General features: G+C 45.9%; 4 protein-coding genes across 4 annotated transcripts; 3 read left to right on the top strand and 1 right to left on the bottom strand.

Annotated features, from left to right (window-relative positions):
• The first annotated feature begins 7,698 nt into the window (after window positions 1-7,698).
• LOC120694818 (F-actin-capping protein subunit alpha-like) lies at window positions 7,699-12,391 on the top strand. The gene is made up of 10 exons (XM_039978113.1): window positions 7,699-7,976; window positions 8,070-8,185; window positions 8,557-8,646; window positions 9,019-9,083; window positions 9,180-9,341; window positions 11,186-11,264; window positions 11,343-11,420; window positions 11,768-11,842; window positions 11,924-11,959; window positions 12,073-12,391. The coding sequence occupies exons 1-10, from the start codon at window positions 7,865-7,867 to the stop codon at window positions 12,178-12,180; spliced, it is 921 nt and encodes a 306-aa protein (XP_039834047.1). The 5' UTR covers window positions 7,699-7,864; the 3' UTR covers window positions 12,181-12,391.
• Window positions 12,392-12,559: 168 nt separating this feature from the next.
• On the top strand, window positions 12,560-14,844 carry LOC120694821 (ribosome biogenesis protein NSA2 homolog). The gene is made up of 9 exons (XM_039978114.1): window positions 12,560-12,714; window positions 12,891-13,010; window positions 13,100-13,167; window positions 13,399-13,507; window positions 13,595-13,663; window positions 13,757-13,814; window positions 14,051-14,286; window positions 14,435-14,486; window positions 14,562-14,844. The coding sequence occupies exons 1-9, from the start codon at window positions 12,712-12,714 to the stop codon at window positions 14,627-14,629; spliced, it is 783 nt and encodes a 260-aa protein (XP_039834048.1). The 5' UTR covers window positions 12,560-12,711; the 3' UTR covers window positions 14,630-14,844.
• A 166-nt stretch (window positions 14,845-15,010) lies between these two features.
• LOC120694817 lies at window positions 15,011-18,106 on the bottom strand. Its single transcript, XM_039978112.1, has 7 exons — window positions 17,073-18,106; window positions 16,559-16,636; window positions 16,323-16,465; window positions 15,821-15,891; window positions 15,619-15,714; window positions 15,367-15,459; window positions 15,011-15,294 (listed from the first exon to the last, which is right to left on the bottom strand). Exons 1-7 carry the CDS (start codon window positions 17,535-17,537, stop codon window positions 15,212-15,214), a joined length of 1,029 nt encoding a protein of 342 aa, XP_039834046.1. The 5' UTR covers window positions 17,538-18,106; the 3' UTR covers window positions 15,011-15,211.
• A 1,988-nt stretch (window positions 18,107-20,094) lies between these two features.
• On the top strand, window positions 20,095-21,888 carry LOC120696261 (UDP-glucosyltransferase 29-like). The gene has a single exon (XM_039979383.1). It carries the CDS (start codon window positions 20,095-20,097, stop codon window positions 21,508-21,510), a length of 1,416 nt encoding a protein of 471 aa, XP_039835317.1. The 3' UTR covers window positions 21,511-21,888.
• Window positions 21,889-23,198: the final 1,310 nt, after the last annotated feature.

Raw genomic sequence — 23,198 nt, 5'->3', positions numbered from 1 at the left:
GGACTGGTTAACCAAGCACGATGCTGTCATTCAATGTGCCAAGAGATCAGTGCTCCTTACCAGCCCAGCAGGTGAAAGGTTTGAGTTCTTTGCAACCACTCCAACACCAGCAGATTGTACGGTGAACCAGATGAAGGCTGCTCTGATAGAGGACATCAGGATAGCATGCGAGTACTCAGATGTGTTCCCCGATGACTTGCCAGGTATGCCACCTGAACGTGACATTGAGTTCATTATAGATCTTTTACCTGGTACTGCACCTATTGCTAAGAGACCATATAGGATGTCCGCTGGTGAACTAGAAGAACTTAAGAAACAATTAAAGGAATTGTTAGATAAGAAATTTATTCGTGCTAGTTCATCACCATGGGGAGCCCCAGTGATCTTTGTGGACAAGAAGGATGGTACACAGAGGATGTGTGTGGACTACAGGTCATTAAATGAAGTTACCATCAAGAACAAGTATCCATTGCCTCGTATAGAAGATTTGTTTGACCAGCTGAGAGGAGCCAAGGTATTCTCTAAGATTGATCTGAGGTCAGGGTATCACCAGTTGAGGATACGACCCTCGGATATTCCCAAGACCGCTTTCACTACCAGATATGGGTTGTATGAATATACGGTTATGTCATTCGGGTTGACCAATGCACCAGCTTACTTCATGTACCTGATGAATAAGGTGTTTATGGAGTACCTCGACAAGTTCGTAGTGGTGTTCATTGATGATATATTGGTGTACTCCAAGAATGAGGAAGAACATGAGGAACACTTGAGGCTTGTTTTGCAGAAGCTCAGGGAGCATCAGTTGTACGCCAAGCTCAGCAAATGTGAATTTTGGTTGAACGAGGTTTCATTTCTTGGTCATGTCATCACAGATGGAGGAATTGCAGTTGATCCCAGCAAGGTCAGAGATGTGTTGAAGTGGGAACCACCTCAGACAGTGTCAGAAATCCGGAGTTTCTTAGGACTCGCAGGCTACTACAGAAGATTTATAGAAGGCTTCTCCAAGATAGTGAAACCCCTTACCTCGCTACTGGAGAAAGGAAAAGAGTTTGTATGGTCAGAGGAGTGCCAAGCCAGTTTTGAAGAATTAAAGAAGCGACTGACTACAGCTCCCGTGTTGGCTATGCCAGACATTCACAAGAGTTTTGATATATATTGTGATGCATCTCGTCAGGGACTTGGTTGTGTGCTAATGCAAGAGGGACATGTGATTGCTTATGCATCTCGACAGTTAAGGAAGCATGAGCAGAACTACCCCACTCATGATTTGGAGTTAGCAGCCGTGGTGCATGCCTTGAAGATATGGAGGCACTATTTGCTGGGACACAGGTGTCAGATCTACACAGATCACAAGAGTCTGAAGTACATATTCACTCAGAATGATCTCAACCTGAGACAGAGAAGATGGTTAGAGCTCATAAAGGATTATGACCTGGAGATACACTACCATCCAGGGAAAGCTAATGTGGTTGCAGATGCTTTGAGCCGCAAGAGCCATGTAAATGCAATGAGAGTTAGGCAGATGCCTCAGGAATTGTGTTGGGAGTTTGAGAAACTCAACCTTGGTTTTGTTGGACACACTGAGGGAATCACCATAGAAGTCGAGCCGACTCTTGAGCAAGAGATACGGAAGGGTCAGCTTGAGGATGATAAGATCAAGGAGATCAAGGAGCTGATGGAAAAAGGCAAGGCACCTGATTTTACTGAGGATGAACATGGAATTGTGTGGTTCAGAAAGAGGATATGTGTGCCAGAGGTGGATTATCTGCGAGAAAAGATTCTCAAAGAAGCCCATGATTCCGCCTATTCGATTCATCCAGGTAGTACCAAAATGTACCAGGATTTGAAAGAAAGATATTGGTGGTATGGTATGAAGCGTGATGTTGCAGCTCACGTGGCCATATGTGATGTGTGTCAGAGAGTCAAGGCAGAACATCAGAGACCAGCCGGTTTGTTGCAGCCATTGAAAATACCAGAATGGAAATGGGAAGAAATTGGTATGGATTTTATTGTGGGGTTACCACGTACAAAGGATGGCTATGATTCCATATGGGTTATTGTGGATAGGTTGACAAAGGTAGCTCACTTCATTCCAGTGAAGACTACTTACTCAGGAGCTAAACTGGCAGAGCTATACATATCCAGGATTGTCTGCTTACATGGGGTACCTAAGAAGATTGTGTCTGATAGAGGTACCCAGTTCACGTCACGGTTTTGGCAGAAGTTGCATGAGTCAATGGATACGAAGCTAAACTTCAGCTCAGCGTACCACCCGCAGACGGATGGGCAGACAGAAAGGACCAATCAGGTGTTAGAGGACATGCTTAGAGCTTGTGCTCTAAAGCACGGAGGCAGTTGGGATAAGAGCTTGCCGTACGCAGAGTTTTCATACAACAACAGTTACCAGGCCAGCTTGAAGATGGCACCGTTTGAGGCACTATATGGAAGGAAGTGCAGAACTCCATTATATTGGAGTGAGACGGGAGAAAGCCAGTTGTTCGGTCCAGAGATCATCAAAGAGGCCGAACGACAAGTACAGATTGTTAGAGATAATCTGAAAGTGGCACAGTCAAGGCAGAAGAGCTATGCAGACAAGGGACGTAGAGAGTTGATCTTTGAAGAAGGAGATCTTGTGTATCTCAAAGTATCACCTATCAGAGGTTTGCACAGATTCAAAGTTAAGGGGAAGTTGTCACCTCGTTACATCGGACCATTCAAGATCTTGGCCCGGAGGGGTGAAGTAGCTTATGAGCTAGAACTACCGGCCCGTTTATCTGATGTGCACAATGTGTTCCATATATCTCAGTTGAGGAAGTGTTTGAGGGTGCCAGATGAGAAATTGCCACTGGAGGAACTGAATGTGCAAGATGATCTGACTTATACTGAGTATCCGGTCAAAATTCTGGACACGTTAGAGAGGATTACTCGGAGTAAGAGGATACGGATGTGTAAGGTTCAGTGGAGCCATCATGCAGAGGATGAGGCTACTTGGGAAAGAGAAGATGAGTTACAGGCAGAATTTCCCCAGCTCTTTGCTAGCCCAGCTGAATCTCGAGGACGAGATTCCTTTTAAGGGGGGTAGGTTTGTAACACCCGTATTTTCGAATTAAGAACCTAAATGAATTTAATTAGGTTTGTTATAGGTTCGGTAAGGTTTTATTTAATTTCTTCTTGAATTTAGAGCATTTGCCGGAAATTAAATAAAATACCTAGCCATAAAATAAATGTAAGGAAAATAGGTTTGTGCATCTCATGCCGCTTTGCATTTTCTTTATTTGCTTGTTGTTCAACTTAAATTCAAATCTTTGAGTTTGAATTTGAATTGAAAGTGTTAAAATTGCTTTAGAAAAAAATACAAACCCTTTTCTTTCTCTCTACCTACTTTCAGCCCGGCCCACCTTTCTTTTTTTTCTCTTTTCTCCTTTTTCGCGGGCCGTTTTCTTTTGTTTTGGCCCAGCTGGCGCCCCACCTCTTTCCTCCCCGCCGGCCCGTTCGCCTCGCCTTCGGCCCGTTCCGGCCCAGCGCCCTTTCCCCCTCCCTGACTCACCGCCAGGCGGGCCCCGCCTGTCGGGAGCGTCCCCTTCCCCCGACCGAGCCGGACTCAAGCTCAGAGTCCGACTCGATCCCGCGCGCCCCGCCGCGTTTCCCCTCGGGCCCGCACGCCCAGGCGCCTCGCCCGCCCCTATAAAAGCAACGCCAGGCCCCCCTAGAACCCTAAACCGCAGCCGCAGCCGCCGCCTTCGCAAAAAAAAACTTAGCCCGCGCCGCCGCCATTGTTGAAGCTTCTCGGAGCTTCTTCGCGCCGCCGTTCCGTTTCGATTTCTCGACGACATCACTGCTCCGGAGCTCCGCCGTGGTGAGAGGAACCTCGCCGACCTTTTATCTCCCTTCCTTTTGCTCTGTTTCGCCCGTTTTAGCTCGCCGGCGCCGCCGCTCCGCCATGCGCTGCCGCAAGCCGCTCCGCTGCCCTAGCGCCCTCCCAAAACCCCCCTAATTGAGTTCGCGAACTCGCGAGCTCGCTAACCGTGCAACCCGCGCTCAAGAAGAGCCCCGGATGGCCGTTTTGGCCTACTCCGGCCATCCCGCCGCCGCGCGCCGCCGTCTTAAGTCACCGCCGGCCGCTTCCGCCGCCGCCAGCCCGCCCCAAAGCACCCTAACCGTTAGATCTAAATCGGACGGTCCAATTTAGATCGGATCCAAGTCAAATATTCAGATACCGGTCAACCGTGTCGGTTTTGCACTAAAGCCCCTCTGTTTTTCCAAAATTAACCCGCCGTCCTCTTCTGTTGAAAAATATTTACAAAACAGCCCCTGTTTTTATGATCTAGCCCCTGCGTATAAGGTTTAATTACGAATTAGCCCTTAGATCTTGTTTTAGCCTTAACTTTCTCGTTTTAGATCCGTTTTCGATGATCTTTGCGCTCACGCGATCGTTGCAACGAGTAGAATAGTTTAGTAACCTCTTTTTGTACTGTTTTTGTTGATTGGTGTACTGTTTCTTATTGTTTGTACTTGTTTGCTTGCATGTGCGTGTGTGTGCGATAGACGATCCGCAGTTCGAGGAGCAGCAGCAAGATCAAGGCTTCGGAGGACCGGACCAGCAGCAGTTTGAGGAAGGCAAGTGGACCCTTGACCATATTTTTGACCCATGAAATCACCAAAACTATCACATTTACTTTTATGTTCATGCATGTGTCTATAATATGATGGGAACCGAGCTAAGGACGTGCCTAGTATTGTTTACCTTATTCCTTGATCAACTTGGGTTTAAATTCATGTTGGGTAGTTATGCTAGTTGCTATACTTTGGGATATGGTTGGTTATTGATGATACAAATATTATATATGTTTTATTCCATGTTCATGATGATTAATGTTGTTAATCAAGAGTATATGATTTAATTGGAACATGGAGAACCACCCAGGAAAACAGTACAACCACAATACTATATGGCTCTGGTCTTGGCTAAGTAACTAGATGATCTATATGTCGTGCTGGGGCGTTTGATTGGTGGTTTTATTTTTGGGTTGTCGTGCTTTGAGGAGCGGGTGAAGGAAGCTTCGTCTTCTGAGGCACCGCAGAAAAAGGGACCAGTGCGCACATATAGTGATTCTTTGGAAAAGCCTCGTAGTGAATCCCTAGCCACTCACCAAAGGAAGTGTTTAAGGGCTTTGCAAACCCGGGCGACATGGGAAACACGAATTGTGGGTAAAGTGTACAACCTCTGCAGAGTGTAAAACTAACCGGTTAGCCGTGCTCACGGTCAAGAGCGGCTTGGACCCTCACATGATAATTGAACTTGAAGTTGATCTAAATCGATGATCTAATTTATGGTTAATTGTTGTTTATCTTTATATATGCTTATCTTGCGGGTTTAATGGTATATACTTTTATCTAGCTAATGCTTGCTAATAAAACATGATCAACTAAAATTGCTGAGTGCAGTTAAACCGTGTCAGCTATCCCTTGAATTAGCCATGCATATATATTATAGTTGTTTTCTTGCCACTTGTTGAGTACCAACCATAAGTGTACTCACCCTTGCATACTTGCTGCTCAGACCGTAATAACAACTGTCCGGAGTTTCCAGAAGACTTCGAGGATTTCTAGGCGTATGTCTCCCAGTCATCTGCCTGTGCTGAAGAAGTTTCCGCTGCTACTCTATAGTCGTTTATTTATTCGCTTTAGATCTTCGGTTTTGTAATAAAGTCTTTAATACTCTCTTTACGTTTGCACTAGTTGTGATATTCACTTTATGTTTAATCATATGTGTGTAAACTGATCCTGGCGCACATATGAGATGCATTCGGTTTGCCTTCATAAACCGGGTGTGACATTTACGCTTTCTAGTTTGTACCTAAGCTGGCTACCAGCTACATTAGCGTGACTTTCAAAATCTAATTAAAATGCTTTAATGATACAACACCAAATTAGATTATACTAGCAGAGTGCCCGTGCGTTGCTACGGGTAATATAAATTTTACCTAGATCTATATAAGGTCAGCAAATTTTGCTCTTTCACTACATGTACAAACCGTGCCGTGACACTGCGAGGTATTGATGGTTGTCCGAGTTTCGATTGGGATTTAGATTCCGATTGACGACCAAAGAATCATTGCTTGTGTCAATCATAGGGATAATCCGATGGGTTATACAAAGGGTTCTCCATAGCAATAGATTTGGGACCCAAAGTATTACGTCGGAACTCTCGACGTGCATATTCACGGTCTTTCTTTGCATGCTTATGCTCGGAAGTCATATTTGCATAACATGCCCTCTGACGCGTACGCCTTTTTTTTAATTTGGTCGGTTGTAGCATTTCGTGCATTTTGACGATCACGTATTGCTTGCCTCTGTTCCAAAGTCATATTTGCATAACGTTCTCTATCTTTTGCACGTCTAGATTCGAGTTTCTTGGATATTATTTCTTGTTCCACTGACAAGCTAGCATAATGTTGAGGATGACAGGCACACTTATTTCCTAGAATGGAATTACATATCAAATGAATAAAAGTGATAAATAAGGTATTAGCATCAATTTCTAATTTCTTTCCTATAAATATGTATTGCATATGCTCTATACTATTTTCTTATGTATGGAAATATTTCTATCAAATTAGATAAGTCATCAGTATATACCTGTAGCAGAGTAATTTAGTGTTTGGACGCAATCCGCTATGCTTTCTTGGCCTGGCATGTCGGTATTTGACATGGCTTGTAAATTTATTAACACTGGTTGCTCTGTATCCTTTTCATTGTCTTGAAAAGTAATTGATGGGCAGTGATTCTGAATATCAAGAGAGGCTGCAGCTTTCTTTTGTCGACGGGCTTCACGACGCTTTTTGAGTACTTCACCTTTCTTCAGACATTTGTGCATATCGATCTCTATCCCGTTGCCTTCTACGTTCTCTAGGATCTGATGGTTGCAAATTAGATTCCATGGCTTCACCAACCAGTGCTAATGTTGGCATCAATTAAATCTAAAAAACAAACATGTACCTAGTCATTGAGTCTTATATAAAAATACTCTCAAGATAGTCAATAGGAATATAACTCTGCGATCTGAAATTTGATAAGTACACACGTTCAGCTATGAATTTTAAGGCTTCGTTGCATGGATTAGAGTATAATTAATGACTCAACACCGTGGCCGGATACACACGAACCAGCCACTGCACATAAAGATTCAAATGGGGCCGACGATAGATAGGGAGGTGCGTTGGCCTTCGGATGAGAAGCGGGACGGCGGCCGTGACGAAGAGACGCGGGATTAGAAGAGGTGCGGCGGTGAGTATTTGATGAGAAGCTAGGGAAAGAAGAGCCGGAAGCATATGGAAATCGGATCGGATTGGGGTGGGCAACATCAAACCGTTTGGAACCGTGAGGGGCACAGAACCGTACGTGCGGAGAAGCGGTGGACGACGGACGAAACGGACCGCATCCGCGTGAAGAGAGACCACGTTGTTTGCTTTAGAAATAGGTATAGATTGGCTTTTTTCTTTGGTTCCGCAAGATAGCCATCATGTTACATTACCTAAACATAGAAAATTCATTCAAAAATATACCAATGATGACATAACAACGAATTTGGATTTCTTAAACTTTGCGCGAGTGACCATCTAGAAAGTTCCTCTCTACCATGGGAAAACCTTTGAACGAACATGGCCCGGTCCGTCTGATGATTGCATCTTCAACCGTCCCGAGCCGGCACCACACCACCCGCCTCCCACGTGCCGTCCGCCCGTGTTGCCATCGACCGTCTTCCCCACGCTCCTCCCTCCTCTCCCACACCCTTTCCGTGCACTCCACATCGCCTTCCCCCACCTCCCCTCCCGTCGCCCCCGCCGCCCCAGGCCCCGAAATGTCGGACGAAGGCGGCGCCGGCGAGCCGCTCAGCGACAGCCAGAAGCGGGAGATCGCCGTCTGGTTCCTCTCCAACGCGCCCGCCGGCGAGATCCACTACGTCGCCAAAGGCAACCCGCCTCCCATTCCTCTCTTCCTTCCCCTCCTGCGCGTGCAATCCGCCTCAATATTTGACTCTGCCCGAATGCGGCGCGCTCCTGCAGATGTGCGCGCCCTGCTGGGGGACGACGCAGTGTACGAGGCCGCCGCCGCGGAGGCCTTCCCGGAGTACAACAAGGCCCACCTCGTGCCCCTCGAGCTCCCCGACCGCAGTGGCGACGTGAGCATCTCTCTGCGATTTCCGTTTGCTCATTCGGTTTGGCGTTTCGGGTTCTTATGTCGAGCGGTTATGAATAGTGTAACGGAAGGCAATCATCTGTAAATCAGCAATTAAGTCATGGGAATCCCCCCTTCGCATCAATCGTTGTTGATCACCCCGGGCTATCTTTTAGATTCAGAGGATCGGAGCACATGCCAACAGCATAACTGTTGTTTTGTGAGAACTAGAAACATTTTGGTGGATCCCTTTCTGGTAATAAGATATGTAGGGGCATTTCGTGTTGAAATGGTCTGTCAACTGAAACTTAGGTATAGCCTTGAGCATGCTTCCTGTTGAAATATTTATTTCAACTAAATGACATATACTTGCAGATAATCATCGCAACTTACGGGGAGCTTGACAGAAACAATTATCTGGATCCCAGGACTGCTCAAGTTGCTACTATCGATCATATTAAACAGGTAATGTTGCACATCACACACCATGATTCTCCTGCTATATTGAACATTTCTGTTGTGCAAACTGTGCAGCTGATGTTTTAACATGTTAGAAAACATAGTATACAGCGCTAATCAATCTAATCACCCCAGAGGAAGCCTCATGTCTGTAATAAGTATCTCCAGCATCTTGAACTTGGTAATCTGAATATTCTGATACATTTGATAAATGGAATATTGCATCTGAAATATACCTCTGGTTTTAAAATTTGAGGCGTTTACATTTAAAAACGGAGGTGTTCGGTCAACTTTTTTGCAAGTACATAGATGGTCACTCAAATATAGATCTTCATCAAATTAATTCAAAATCCTTTTGTCTTTTCATCATGATAAAAGACTTGTACAAAATTGAGGCCTGCTGCAGATGAGGAGCTTCCATCAGCTTACATTGAGGAGTTTAGGTAGACTACCTCTGCTTCTTTCCTTTTTACTTATTTTCAGTTTCCATGTTATCTCGCAACTCAACATATGATGCCTTATCTTATGTATAAATACAGGAGTGCTTTAGATGTGGAATTATCAAAATATGTTGCTGAATCTTATCCCAAAGGGGTCTGTGCCGTTTATTGTACTAGTGGAAAGGATATAGAGGGACCAGGAGCAGATTTCGGTTTTGCAGTAGTTATTTCTGCTGCTAAACGTAGCCCACAGAACTTCTGGTATTGTCCGACTCATGTCTTCTGTCTTTTCCTTGTTCTTAAAGAAAGTTGCAATGTTTTCTTTAATCTTGCACATATGGATTAGTAAGTACTCCCTCCGTTTTTTTTAAGTGTAGTATAAGCTTTTTGCAAAATGACAGAAATAGATGTCGCATTTGTGTCTGGACTCTCTAGCGCTTGGATAGAAGAGAAGATGCAATCACCATGCCGCATCGGAAAGTGCTGGGATTAAACTTGATTGGCCGCATGCAAGAGAGGGACGCGGGGCATTGGTTGGATTTGCATGCATGCAAGGAGGCAGGCGAACAGACTTGCATGGAGGCATGCAAATTAACTCAAAGGAGAGATGATTGTGGTGTTTTAAATGGCCTTCTTGGTATGTGTGGCGTAGGAATACGACACTTAAAAAAACGGAGGGAGTAACTGAGTAATCTTCTGCATTTTAGTTGGACTTAATTTTTTTATGGACCCCTTTGTGACACCCCGGCCCTGGGCTTAATATGATTAATAGGATACTCATACCAATAAGTTGCAACTTTTTTTCCGGAAGCCGATCTCCAAAGGAACTCCGAGGTTAAGCCTGCTTGGCCCGGAGAAATTTGGGGATTGGTGACCGACCGGGAAGTTCTTCCCGGGTGCGCACGAGTGAGGACAAAGTGTGCAGAAAAGACTGGTGTTGGTCCGTGAGGGTAGTCTATGTCCTAGAAAGCAGCTAGATATAAGCGGGCCCGGCCTCGGGGAGGCGGGACGTTACATAATGGTATCAGAGCCGACTCGCGGTTTCACGGACACATACGGGCATAAGTGCGGGGGCATGAGCACAGGCGCGTGGGGGCGCAGATGCCACCAGCATGTGCACAGGCGCGTGGCGGGTCAGTGCACTGGGGTGCGCCATTGGCACTGGACGCACGGACGTGGCACATGGGCTGCTAGCACTGGACGCACGGACGTGGCACATGGGCTGCTAGCACTGAACGTACGGGACGTGGCCAAGAGAGGACGTTCCTGGCTTGGGATTGACCGACGAGGACGTCGGTCTCTTAAGGGGTGAGTATGTGACACCCCGGCCCTGGGCTTAATAGGATTAATAGGATACTCATACCAACAAGTTGGAACTTTTTTTCCGGAAGCCGATCTCCAAAAGAACTCCGAGGTTAAGCGTGCTTGGCTCGGAGAAATTTGGGGATGGGTGACCGACCGGGAAGTTCTTCAGGGTAGTCTATGTCCTAGAAAACAGCCAGATGTAAGCGGGCCCGGCCTCGGGGAGGCGGGACGTTACATCCTTTTAGCCTTTAATCACCATGTTCGGCTGGTAAGGAGGGGGCTGCTTCCGTCTGTTGCTGGCGGCAGCAGCCGTTCGGTTTGCTGGATGCTCGCTGCTGCTAGGTTGCTGCTAGGCTGCTCGCTGCTGCTAGGCTGCTGCTCGCTTCTAGGCTGCTGCTGCCCTCCACACCAGCCGAACATGGCGAATGTGATTCATCGATCCCCTGTTTCCAGAATCTCTATAGTTTTAGATCTTTATACAGGAAAATTTCATAAACTTTAGTTTTCTGTCAATGTGTTCTTGCATAAAAAGAAATGCAACTTTTGGTCATTAGATTTTTCATGAGTGATGTTTCAATATCCCTCTGAACTAGTTGTTTGTTCTGTGAGTAACTGGCAATACTGTTTATCATCTGCCTAGAACTTTATGACATGTTTAAAGCCTGCACGTTCTTTCTATTTCTGTCTTAAGAATTGCCTCACTTAATCTCACTAGAACTGTGTTAAGCGTTTTCCTTATAGATTTGCTCTTTTAATCGTTTAGCCTCTGATGAAGACCAACTGAATATTGTGTCATCCAGCAATGGCAGCTGGCGTTCAATTTGGACTATGGATTTCAACTATGAGTTGCAATTTGTTGATATAAAGGGAAAGATACAGGTTGGAATTTTTTACTTAAATTAACTAAGAGCTCTAGTTTATGTTACAGTATAATAAAATCACTTGCATCTGCGCCAGGTAGATGCTCACTATTTTGAAGAGGGAAATGTCCAGCTAGATACTAACATCAATTGCAAGGACTCCACCATAATGCAGGTTAGTTAATGCGATAATTTTGAGCATTGAATATTATGAGGGCATCCTTTCTTCTTATGACATCAATCATTTAGCCCACCTACTGTTTCAGGGGTTTTCACTTGTTTGATATACTTCACCTGCACAAATTAGTACGTCCTACAGTGTAGAGTATTGTATCTACATGGTATATATATTCCATTTATGTGTTTCGTTATAATGTATCATTGCTATGGTTTAGGATCTATATTTTCTAGGCCTACCTTCGGTATGATTGAAATGTAACCTGATTCTCTCTTCTTCCTTTAAAAAAAGATTAAACTGAAATCGTGCCTCTGATGTTATATTTCTCATGTCCTATGTTTCAGTCACCTGACGATTGTGCAGTTTCAATAACTAACATCATTCGACATCATGAGTCTGAGTATTTGTCATCTCTTGAGGTCTGATTCTGTCTAATGTTTATTCAACCAATCAGCCACTGATGCGAACGTTGAGTAATGCTGTGTTTTCTTTATGTGCAGGAATCATACTTGAATTTGTCTGATGCAACTTTCAAGGTAGGCAGGAATGAACAGTTTGATACAATACCTAGTTACGCTGCTATATCGTCTCTGTTATGTTTCCTTTGACCTTTGTTACATGTGCTGAAGCTGTCATAATTTTGGTGCAGGATCTTCGAAGGAAACTTCCAGTTACCCGGACCCTTTTCCCATGGCATAACACATTAGCCTTCAGTCTGACAAGAGACCTCGCCAAAGAACTAGCGCTTGGAAAATGAAGTCTGCAAGTTATGTCACTGGATAGCTTTAAATGTTTTTTTAAATCTCCATGCCATGTGCTGTTCTGTAGATTGTACTATTCATATGATGTAACCAAGGCTATCTTGACCTTTTGATCTGTGAGCTTCACCGTCCCAGTGTAAAATCAAGAACACAGACTTTTGTTGAGAATTGCATCTCCTGAAAATATACATCCATTCACATACCCTACTGATGTGTCTTCCAGAAGTAAAACCTTTCCCTCTGCTACTCTGCTAAATCTATCAAGTGGAGATTGATCTTGGGACTCGGACAAAAGAATGCACAGACGTGCTAGCAATAGGAGACCCGGTGCTGTTGTTATGAAATTTATATTTTTCCTGAGAAAAATGAAATTTATATATGGGCCACATGATACGAACCCAAATGTTAGGGCCGGCCCATACTTGGCGCAGCCCATAGGAAATCTATAAGCCTCGACCCGGCTACTATTCCCTTCTCTTTCCTCCCTTCCCCAAAACAAAACCCGAGCTTCCTAGGGTTCCGCCGCCATGGTAAGTCCTCTCCCTTTCTCACCTCCTCAAATCATGGACCTCCCCACCTATCTGCTCCTCCTAACCTCTGATCTATCTCGAACTCCCCGGCTCTTCCATTTACTCACCGATTTCGCGATTTTATTTATTTTTTTGAAATGTTGTGCTGATTTTTCCCGTGCACGAGTTGGCTGCAGCCGCAGGGAGACCACATAGAGCTGCACCAGAAGCGCCATGGGCGGCGCCTGGACTACGAGGAGCGCAAGCGCAAGCGCGAGGCGCGCGAGGTGCACAAGCGCTCGAAGGATGCACGGAAGGTGCTGCCTGATCTGAAAGTTTACCCACGTTTTGGGTTGCTGTTTATGTGTTCCTGTTGCTGATGGTTGCGTGCTTTCTACTATCGCAGTTGCTTGGTGCTAAGGGGAAGAGGTTCGCCAAGAAGCGATATGCTGAGAAAGCGCAGATGAAGAAGACGTAAGTGCTTGCTTGCTACTTCAGTTATTCTATTGATACTTAAGCAGTAGTTACTTGAATTTGATGCGTTGGCACTTCAAGTATATGTGGAACTACTGAATTTACTGATCGACTGATATATCATACACTGAGTCCTGCCTAGGGTTTGGAGCATGAAAAATTGCTGACGTTACAATGTGTGATATGCCTTTCTGTATTTATGTGGGCTTTACTTACATAACTCTTTTACAGCCTGAAAATGCATGATGAATCAACTTCGCGGCAGAAGGCTGATGATGATGTCCAAGAGGGTGCTCTTCCTCCGTATCTGCTTGATCGTGATCAGACACAGCGTGCCAAGGTAATTGACTGTTCTTGGCTTCTCGCCAGCTAATTGTGATACAGTAACGTCTTGTGCCATTGATCATTGATGTCTGATGAAACACAGGTTCTTAGCAACACGATCAAGCAAAAAAGGAAGGAAAAGGCAGGAAAATGGGATGTTCCCTTGCCAAAGGTGATTCTCAACTCAAAAAAGTCCCATTACTGGTTGCCTCAGTAAGTTATTTTCTACATTGACTAAATACTGTCACAATTTTAATCCTTCCAGGTCAGACCAGTAGCTGAAGAAGAGATGTTTAAGGTTCTGCGAACTGGCAAGCGAAAAAGTAAGTGATGGGATTTTTCAATGAACGTGGAATCTGGTTGCAATTTTTGTGTGACATGCATAGTTATCTTTATGCTTTGAGGAATGTGATATGCTACGAGCCTGCAAGACAACTGATTTGTGTAAATAATGTGCTTCATCATCCACTAAAGAACACTTCATAATATAGCACACAAAATCGTATATTCCTTTTCGTTCGATCTGAATATTGTGGTTGATCACATTTTCCTTGCACAGCCAAGCAGTGGAAGAGAATGGTTACTAAAGCCACCTTTGTTGGACCTGGATTTACAAGGAAGCCCCCAAAGTATGAAAGGTTCATCCGGCCAACTGGTTTGCGTTTCACCAAAGCTCATGTGACTCACCCAGAACTGAAATGTACTTTCAACCTGGATATAATTTCTGTCAAGAAAAACCCAAATGGCCCAATGTACACTTCTCTTGGTGTTATGACAAGGGGAACAATCATTGAGGTATGTCAAGCAATTTGCCAGTTATTGTGGTCAATACTCTTGTTATTTGATTATCAGTCACTGAGGTTATCTTTTTTTATATCCCCCCCAAAAAAAAACAAAAAACAAAAAAAAAAACAAAACTGCTTACATTGGCCTTCCTTATCAGGTGAATGTCAGTGAACTTGGTCTGGTTACTCCTGCTGGAAAAGTTGTTTGGGGTAAGAGATCCATACTGTACTTCTTTTGCCCGATCTCCCCTGAATCCTGTTCCAACCAAATTTTTCGTTTTGTAGGTAAATATGCTCAGGTTACAAACAACCCGGAGAATGATGGGTGTATCAATGCTGTCTTGCTAGTTTAGGGTCATACTGAAGTTCTGTTATGGTGGTTTATCTTCTGGTTTGTACCACTCTGATGATGTTTTTTTGACCAATGCTGTGGCATTCTAGTACCCTGTTGTGCACCATGGGCATAACATGTATCCTGTATTGTTGCTGCACGACAAATGATGGTGCTATTATAGCCTGGTGTAAAATTTGAGGAATACAGATTAGCAACGTTTTTCTGTCACTTCAAGGTTCTCGTTGCCACACCCTGGTGCTGCCACACTCCTGTTGATGAACTGCCCTTTTGTAGGTATCAACCTTGTGTAGAATGATGCTCATCAAAGTTTTGATCGTCTTCTAGTGGAATGTTTAAAACATACTTTTTGGAACGTTTTAATCAAAATCACTCTGGTGGCTGGGCGAGAAAAGTACTGATGGTTGGTGCTGATATGGTACAAGATAAAAACACTGTTGCTGATTGCCAGCAGAACAGTGGCACAAGTACAACAATAGATAAAACTTATGAGCTAAGCGCTGTTCTCTTAAGTATCTCTATTAAATCAAAATGTTGTATGTATCAATTCACACAATTGAAAAGTGAATAATATGGAGGGTCATCAGCAGATGAAAATTCTATCCGTAGGAGCTGCATTGGCAACATTCAGATAGTTGACATCAACTGCATTATCCCCGAAATCATCTGCAGAAATGTTACAAGGTCAGTTGGGTATCTATCATTAAACTAATACACCAGGATGTGCCAGAGCCTAACCTTCGTATACTGTTCTTACGATTTGAACATAGTCGCGAATCATCTCTTGATAAATAATTCCATCAGGATGTGCATCCAAAACAACCAATACTCCTGTGGTTTATTGCAAACGTAAAATGCCAGTTAGCGGAACTGGGATTACAAAGACATCAACAAATTATACACAAGGCATACTGGAAACAACCATCATCAGGAAAACAGGATCACAGTAGAATACATGAACAAAACTGAGCACTCCGCATATGACCATACCTGGTGCTAACCAAGCTTTCGTCTCCTTTGATGGCAATGGTGCTAACCAAAGGATATTGCGCAAGTTCATAGAATCATCATATTGTACATTAGATCCTGTAAAGCAACAAAGGGAAAAGAGTTCGACAAAATAATGGTCGAAGATAAAGTGATGGAAAGGAAAGTGATTATGTATCCAACTACAAAAGATCTAAAATCATACCTGCTTGGCAATATCCCAAACTATAAGGAAACAATTCTTTATCAAACGCTGGATATTCTTTAGCATGGAACCTGCATCGAGAGAGAACCATCATGAGGGTTATGACTGACCAAACAATTAATAACATTATTGCATTTTTACAGTATGACACAATTTTGCTCTAAGTAGATTATGATACATTGACAGGAACGTTATGGCAACACTAAGATAATATCTGATTAGTCTAGCTCGGTGAACTAGAATACTAAGAACTTAGAAGATACAGTTTCCATGTATTTTTTCCCAAACAAATTCAACTTCCAGACTCACTATGCAGATGATACATCTGTAGGTTTTCGGTGATTAGGTCTAGATTGGCTTATGAAAATTGAAATATTGTGACACCAACAGATATATGTAAAGTCAGATAGCAATTCTGCAACAGTTAATGAACGGAGGTGTGAACAAATGAACGCTAGAAAGTTTTGGGAGCAAAGCTTATGCAACGATTCAAGGCACCTACAGAATTCCGAGCCGTCCTGTTTCAGATGCAAGGAAAAGATGCCCATGGAACAAATCGTATCGACTCAGTGATACGTTTAGTGCAACTGAAGGTCCCCTTGCCACAATCAATTCAAACAAGAACGCAAAATATTGATTGAGCTCCTGCTAATAACACAAAGGGGACAAGACATGTGAACAAACTGCCCAACTTATGAGTACAATGAAATTCAAGCACAACTTAAGTTAACTATGGACCTTATTGGCGAAGCGTCTCCCATACGGTGTTCTTGTGAGTTGGCATTTGTTCTTCTGCGACCCCTCAACATCTGGTACCTATTGCAATGATTGATTTAGCCAGGCAGTAAAAAAAAGAACCATATTTCAACCTTGGCTACTGAAAATCCTAACACGTGACCTCAAAACTACCAAGAAGCCACTTGCAAATTTCACAAAATATATAAATAATTAAAAGGTATCATAATTTAGGACATAGAAACTAAGGAAAAAGCAAAGCAAATGCCTAATGGTAATGCATATTCCAAGTAAATACAGCAAACTTTAGTGCATAACAATGGCCCATCGCACCAAATTCAAACTGAATTGTCACCTGCAGCAGTGCACCATCGCGTGTATCAATCCAAACTAGTTCTTTCTACCCTCAATATATCAAATAGCATCCTACTTCAAACTTTTCGTTACCTTACCAGTGCAAAATTCCCCATAAGTGCAGAAGAAAATAACTGATAAAATGGGAGAGCTCAACACTCACCGGCAGCATTGTTGGGTCGAGCGCGCGGTGGATGGCCCCGGGATCGCCACCGGAGTCGACGGCTATCCGTGCCAGCTCCATGACCGGCGCCGGCGGCCACATCACCACCTCGTCCGCCTCCGCCGCGCCCGCATCGTGACCTTCGAGAAGAAACTTCCGGGAGCCTCCGCCGCTCCAAGAACAATAAGGGACCTTTGAGGCCGTGGGGTTGACCGGGGAGAGAAACCGGAGGCAGGCGCGGAGCCGCGAGGCCTCCGCGGCCGGCACCCGCGCCGCGGCGCGCGGGCCGGCGAGGACGGACAGGAGGTCCGCGGCGACGGCCTGCGGGGAGGGAGGCGGGGACCGGGACCTGGATGATGTGTGGGACGACGGTGAGGAAGGGGTGGCGCAGCAGGAGACGGCGAGGGAGATGGTGAAGGCCAGCTTCAGCGGGAGGGGAGGATGCCGGAACAGGAGGTGAAGCATCCTCTGTCCCTCTGCAACTTGTGTCACTGAAGATGTCAAAAAAGAGTGCTAGCAGTGGTACAGACTTCTGTGCTGCTGTGTGCTACGATTTTGAAGAAGATTTTCAGGGGAGACCCAGGAGACGAGAAGTGGATGGTTTTAGATCTGACCGCTCCGTGATCGAGATGACAATCAATGAATCAATGCTCAGACAAGCTAGTTTATATGAACACAATGAACATGCCGGACGCCCTTCATCATCCTTGCTTTACGTCTGAAGGGATGGATGGTTGCTTGTGCTATCGTCAATCTCATGGATTTTTTTTTTCATACGGGGCTTGGATGATGATGGGATTACCCGTAGACCAAACCAATCTCTAAGTCTCCTCTGATTCGTTCTGACGATTGTTGCGACGCAGGACGGCATCGAACTCTCTGATAGTCTGATGGCGATGGATATGTGCCCCGACCCAACCCACACGAATCGACGGCTACTGCTGCGGTGCTGCCGGTTTTGCGAGGCCACGAGGACTAAGCCAAATGCCGCGCGCTTGAGCGCTTGGAGCGCGGGTGGCTTCGTCTGCACCATGGACGCGCTTGGCAGGCATCTCCGTCTTAACTCTCGGAGGCACTGGCGAGGCATCTGTTGAGGAGATAGGTCCGTGAGAGAGACGAGACGGCGGCAGCGTGCGAGGGGTCTCCTTGCAGAATACCTTTTATAGATATAAAAACGGTCGGAAACATCGGCAAAAGACTCCATCACTCTCACTTTCCCAATTTTTTATCAGAAATAAAAGTGATACGCTATTATCCGAAACGAAAACTGCATCGGTATTACGGTAATTTCGAAAACAAAAATATACGATCGAGAACACATCGATAACGATCGAAACTCATGGAAATGATATTTTGAAAAACGATAAATATGTCAAACTATAGAGCACAATACTAACTATATGACTTGACACATTTCATACGCGAGTACTGATTGTTAAGATATTAATCCAAGTATACATCCATCCGTGACATGTAAAGTTTAGACATTAATCTCGGCATCAATAAAACTATCCATAATCCCATGAATTCAGATTACTAGGTTATGATTTAGAGTTATGATGAATGAGTCATGACTCTCTAAAAATATAGATATGACATTCTAAACATATAATATAGATAGTAAGGTGTGCTAGTAATGTACATGAATACGATATTTCTATCAGTAAAATACGGTAGAATATTGCAAAAATACGAAATTTTTCGAAAATGATTGGAAGACGCTTAAATCATTTTCGTTTTCACTTTCATATTATTCTACCATTTTCGTTTTTGTTTTTTGGTAATTATTTTTATTTTCATTTAGCCTTAAAAGTCGCTAAAACTTCGAAAACGATCGTCGAAAATCGAAAATTATTATTTCCGCTTTCATCCCTAACCTTCTATTTATTTGGAAAAAGTTTCGATATTTAACATCAAATGCTCGTGCATCATCTCTTTTGAAATATGAAATTGAACGTACAAACTATTTCGAAACGGGGATTTCTTCTTCTTTTCTCGATTTTACGAATTTCTTTTTTATTTGGCACATGATGTCCGTTTTGCCCCTGATCCAGAGAGAGAGACACGGAGAAAGAGATGGTGAATACCAACTTCACCGAGAGGGGTGGAGGCCTCGGCGATTTTTTTCTTTCGGTTTAGATAATTTTTGTTCTGGTTTGCTAACCGTGCACGAGTTGGCTGCAGCACCAGAAGCGGCATACGGGCAGCCGCAATGTGGTGAAAAAGTGATCATTATGTAATAAATGCATCTTTGAGGACTGGCTATATAGATTGCACAGGTAATCTTTATAGCAATGATTGCTAAAATAGTTCATAGCTATATGGACCGGCCATAAAAGAATAAAATATATTAACTTTTGATTTCACTGTGTACAAATGAATATTAAACTGAAATAGTTGGTGTTGGAAATGAGGAGGTTGAGTAAAAGCAGTATTTTTTTAACTTGTGAGACCCACCTTATGACCACCCAGTTATTTGCACATTGTGAGTCTAACTTTTAGACTATTGACGCCTGCTGTGGCCCCGCCTTCTTGACCATGCGGTCCTCTAACATTGCCCTTGCCCTAAGAGCACGCACAAGACGGTGCTGTCTGATCTGATATTCAGTTATGTACAGTGGTGGTCAATCTACCCATTTGCATCCGCTCTGATGAAGATTTGACCCATCTCGTGGCCAATTTTTCTAGTACAAAATTCCCCAGCTGAGGGAACGGGAAGTTTATGTCTGGCCCGGTAAATCACGCGCCTTCTGGAACAGAGAGGGGAAGAAACGGAACACCCTGGCGCGCCTCTGGAAGAAATGAGATACACCGAAGCAGCGGCGTATGGGTACGGCACGCGCGTCCCCTACGTGGCCACTGCTCAGAGAGGAGCCGGCCACGTCGCGGCGCTGCATGCCGCCGGCCGCCAATGCTTATACATCCACGCGCTCCGATGTTCGTCACACCCCGATCGCATTCGCGGCCGTGAATAACGGTTTCGATCATCGTTTTGACGAATCGATCGCATTCTTGGATCGCCATGGCGCAGGCGGAGCGCGAGCAGCTGAGCGTGGTCATGTTCCCGTGGCTCGCGCACGGCCACATCAACCCCTACCTCGAGCTCGCCAGGCGCCTCACCTCCGCCGACCACGGCGGCGGCGTCGACGTCGTCGTCCACCTGGTGTCCACGCCCGTCAACCTCGCGGCGATCGCGCACCGGCAGACGGACAGGATCCGGCTGGTGGAGCTCCACCTCCCGTCCCTCCCCGACCTGCCACCCGCGCTGCACACCACCAAGCACCTCCCGCCCCGCCTCATGCCGCTCCTCAAGCGCGCCTGCGACCTCGCCGCGCCGCGCTTCGGCGCGCTCCTCGACGAGCTCCGCCCGGACGTCCTGCTCTACGACTTCCTCCAGCCCTGGGCGCCCGTCGAGGCCGCGGCGCGCGGCGTGCCCGCGGCGCACTTCAGCACCTGCAGCGCCGCCGCCACGTCCTTCGTCTTCCACTGCCTCAGCGCCGACCGCGCCTTCCCCTTCCAGTCCATCGGCCTCGGCAGCGCCGAGGAGGAGGCCAACTACACCCAGCTGTTCGTGGTGCGCGAGGACCCCGCCGCCATGGTCTCCGAGCGCGACCGCCTGCTGCTGAGCCTGGCGCGCTCGTCGGGCTTCGTGGCCGTCAAGACGTGCGCGGACATCGAGCGCCGGTACATGTACTACCTGTCCGAGCTCCTGGGAGGCAAGGAGATCATCCCCTGCGGGCCGCTGCTGGTGGACTCCGCCGAACCGCCGGAGAGCACGGCGGCGGCCGAGTCGGACCGCGTGATGCGGTGGCTCGACGGCCAAGAGCCGGGCTCCGTGGTGCTCGCCTCCTTCGGCAGCGAGTACTTCATGTCGGAGCAGCAGATCGCGCAGATGGCGCGCGGGCTGGAGCTGAGCGGCGCGCCCTTCGTGTGGGTGGTACGGTTCCCCAAGAGCAAGAGCCCCGGCGACGAGGAGCGCGGCGCGGCGCGGGCGCTGCCCCGCGGGTTCGCGCCGGCGCGCGGGCTGGTGGTGGAGGGGTGGGCGCCGCAGCGGCGGATCCTGGCGCACGGGGCCTGCGGCGCGTTCCTGACGCACTGCGGGTGGAGCTCGGTGCTGGAGGCGCTGGCGGCGGGGGTGCCGATGCTGGCGCTGCCGCTGCACATCGACCAGCCGCTGGGCGCCAACCTGGCCGCGGAGCTGGGCGCCGCCGCGCGCGTGCCGCAGGAGCGCTTCGGGGAGTTCCGGGCTGAGGACGTGGCGCGCGCGGTGCGCGGGGTGGTGCGCGGCGAGGAGGGCCGCGCCATGAGGCGCCGCGCCGGGGAGCTGCGGGAGGTGGTGGCGCGGAACGACGCGGACGCCGCGCAGGTCGGCGCGCTGGTGCGGCGACTCGCGCGCCTCTGCGGCAAGGGCCAGCGGGTGGCCGCCGTGCCCTACTGAAACACGATTTGGTTGTTGCGTCTCTTCTCTGGCTTTTTCCTCGCAACGAGGCTTCAAAGTTGAAACACGATTTGAATTCGAGATCTTGAGTTGTTCCCGTTGTCGTCTTTAGGTTGAGCTGGACTTCATCTGCATGGGCCACCGAACTGTATTGTTAGGCCCGCTCGTTGGAAGCCCAGTTAGTAGTCACCTTCGGCCCATGTGGGCTGTTTGGATGTGTTGTAAATGGCCCATGTGGGGATGATTTGTCAAAAAAAAAATGTTTAGCATGGATGACGTGGCGAAATTTCCGCAACCCAAATATTTTCGATGTTCCTTTTTAGTTCAAAAATTTGTATTCTATACTACCTCTTTTAGTTCAAAAATTTGTACTCTATACTACCTCCTTCCAAATTGTAGTTTATTTGACATTTTTTACTCTAAATTTGGTCACTCGTCTTATTAAAAAAATTTATACAAATATTTTTAAATTTAAGTCATTCTTGGAGATCTTATATTGATGAAGCAACTCACAAAAATATAATATTTTGTATAAATTTTTGAATAAGACTAGTGATCAAATTTGAGTCAAAAAAGTCAAACGACCTACTAATTGAAACGGAGGGAGTAGTTTTTAGTGTAAGAGTTCATTTTAAGAAACTAGTATAAATTTTAAAGTTTAGTTTAAAAGTTTGTACTATATAGTTTTTTAAAATAAACTAAAGATAAGTAATGGATACCCTAAATACTTCTTCAATTTCAAATTATAAGTCATACAAAAAATCTTGGAGAGTCAAACTTGTTCATGTCGTAAGCAATGAGACCCAGAACGTGCCGTGGCCGTGAATAGATTAGCTGGGTGAAGCCGCCGTATGACCTGCACGGCTGCTGAGCCTGAGAGGAACGAACGTCCCGTGAATGGGCTCAACAGCCACCGCGATGTCGACGAGGCAGTGATACCACTAACAAACTGCCCATTTCCAGGGCCCTGTCGGTTCTGAAAAGGGCAACCTTACCATCCAGATCACCAGGAACAGTTCATGCCTGCGCATGCTTTCTCGTCCCAATGTTGCATACGGCTTCCAAGGATCGAAACGTGGCAATGTGCTGTATATATGTGAAAATATTGGAACACGAGTGCCTAGTTTTATATCGTTTACTCAAATTTCGGAGAAAAGCTAACATTCAGTGACGGACCTCTACCGAACTCTGAATCTTTTCTCTTTTTTTACTACGGGCACCAACAATACACTTGCATCTGCACTTCTGAGCGGTTTCTTGTGCGCGCATCACAGCTCGAGGAAAAAACAATCCAGTTCCTGCTTGGAAGCTTGTGTGCACTTTTGCACGCGTGGCCGTGCACGCCTGATGACGTGAGTGCCCTTAATCCCGCCTGCTAAAACTGACTATAGTTGCATGCTACATGTTTGGCAGCAAGCAGCAGCAGTACTTAACATTATTTCTTTGCTTAATTAATAATTATACTGTCAGCAGCTGAACGGGTCAGTTCGTTTTCCTTACTTTTTTTAGTATGAACTTTATCTGAAGGGTCAGTTGCCTGTCATGGCTCGTCATGTTATTGGCCTCTCGGTTTCATCGCTTTGCTGCATCCGTTGGACAGAATGAACTTGAGACATTACATCGATTGGACTACATGCTAGCTAGCTTTCTGATCCCAGATTTTCCTCTTCCCATCAGTCTATTCCTAG

This window comes from Panicum virgatum, chromosome 2K (assembly GCF_016808335.1).
Source record: "Panicum virgatum strain AP13 chromosome 2K, P.virgatum_v5, whole genome shotgun sequence".
Lineage (NCBI taxonomy): Eukaryota > Viridiplantae > Streptophyta > Magnoliopsida > Poales > Poaceae > Panicum > Panicum virgatum.
Note: the sequence above shows the minus strand (reverse complement) of the source record. Positions and strands in the feature narration are given on the sequence as shown.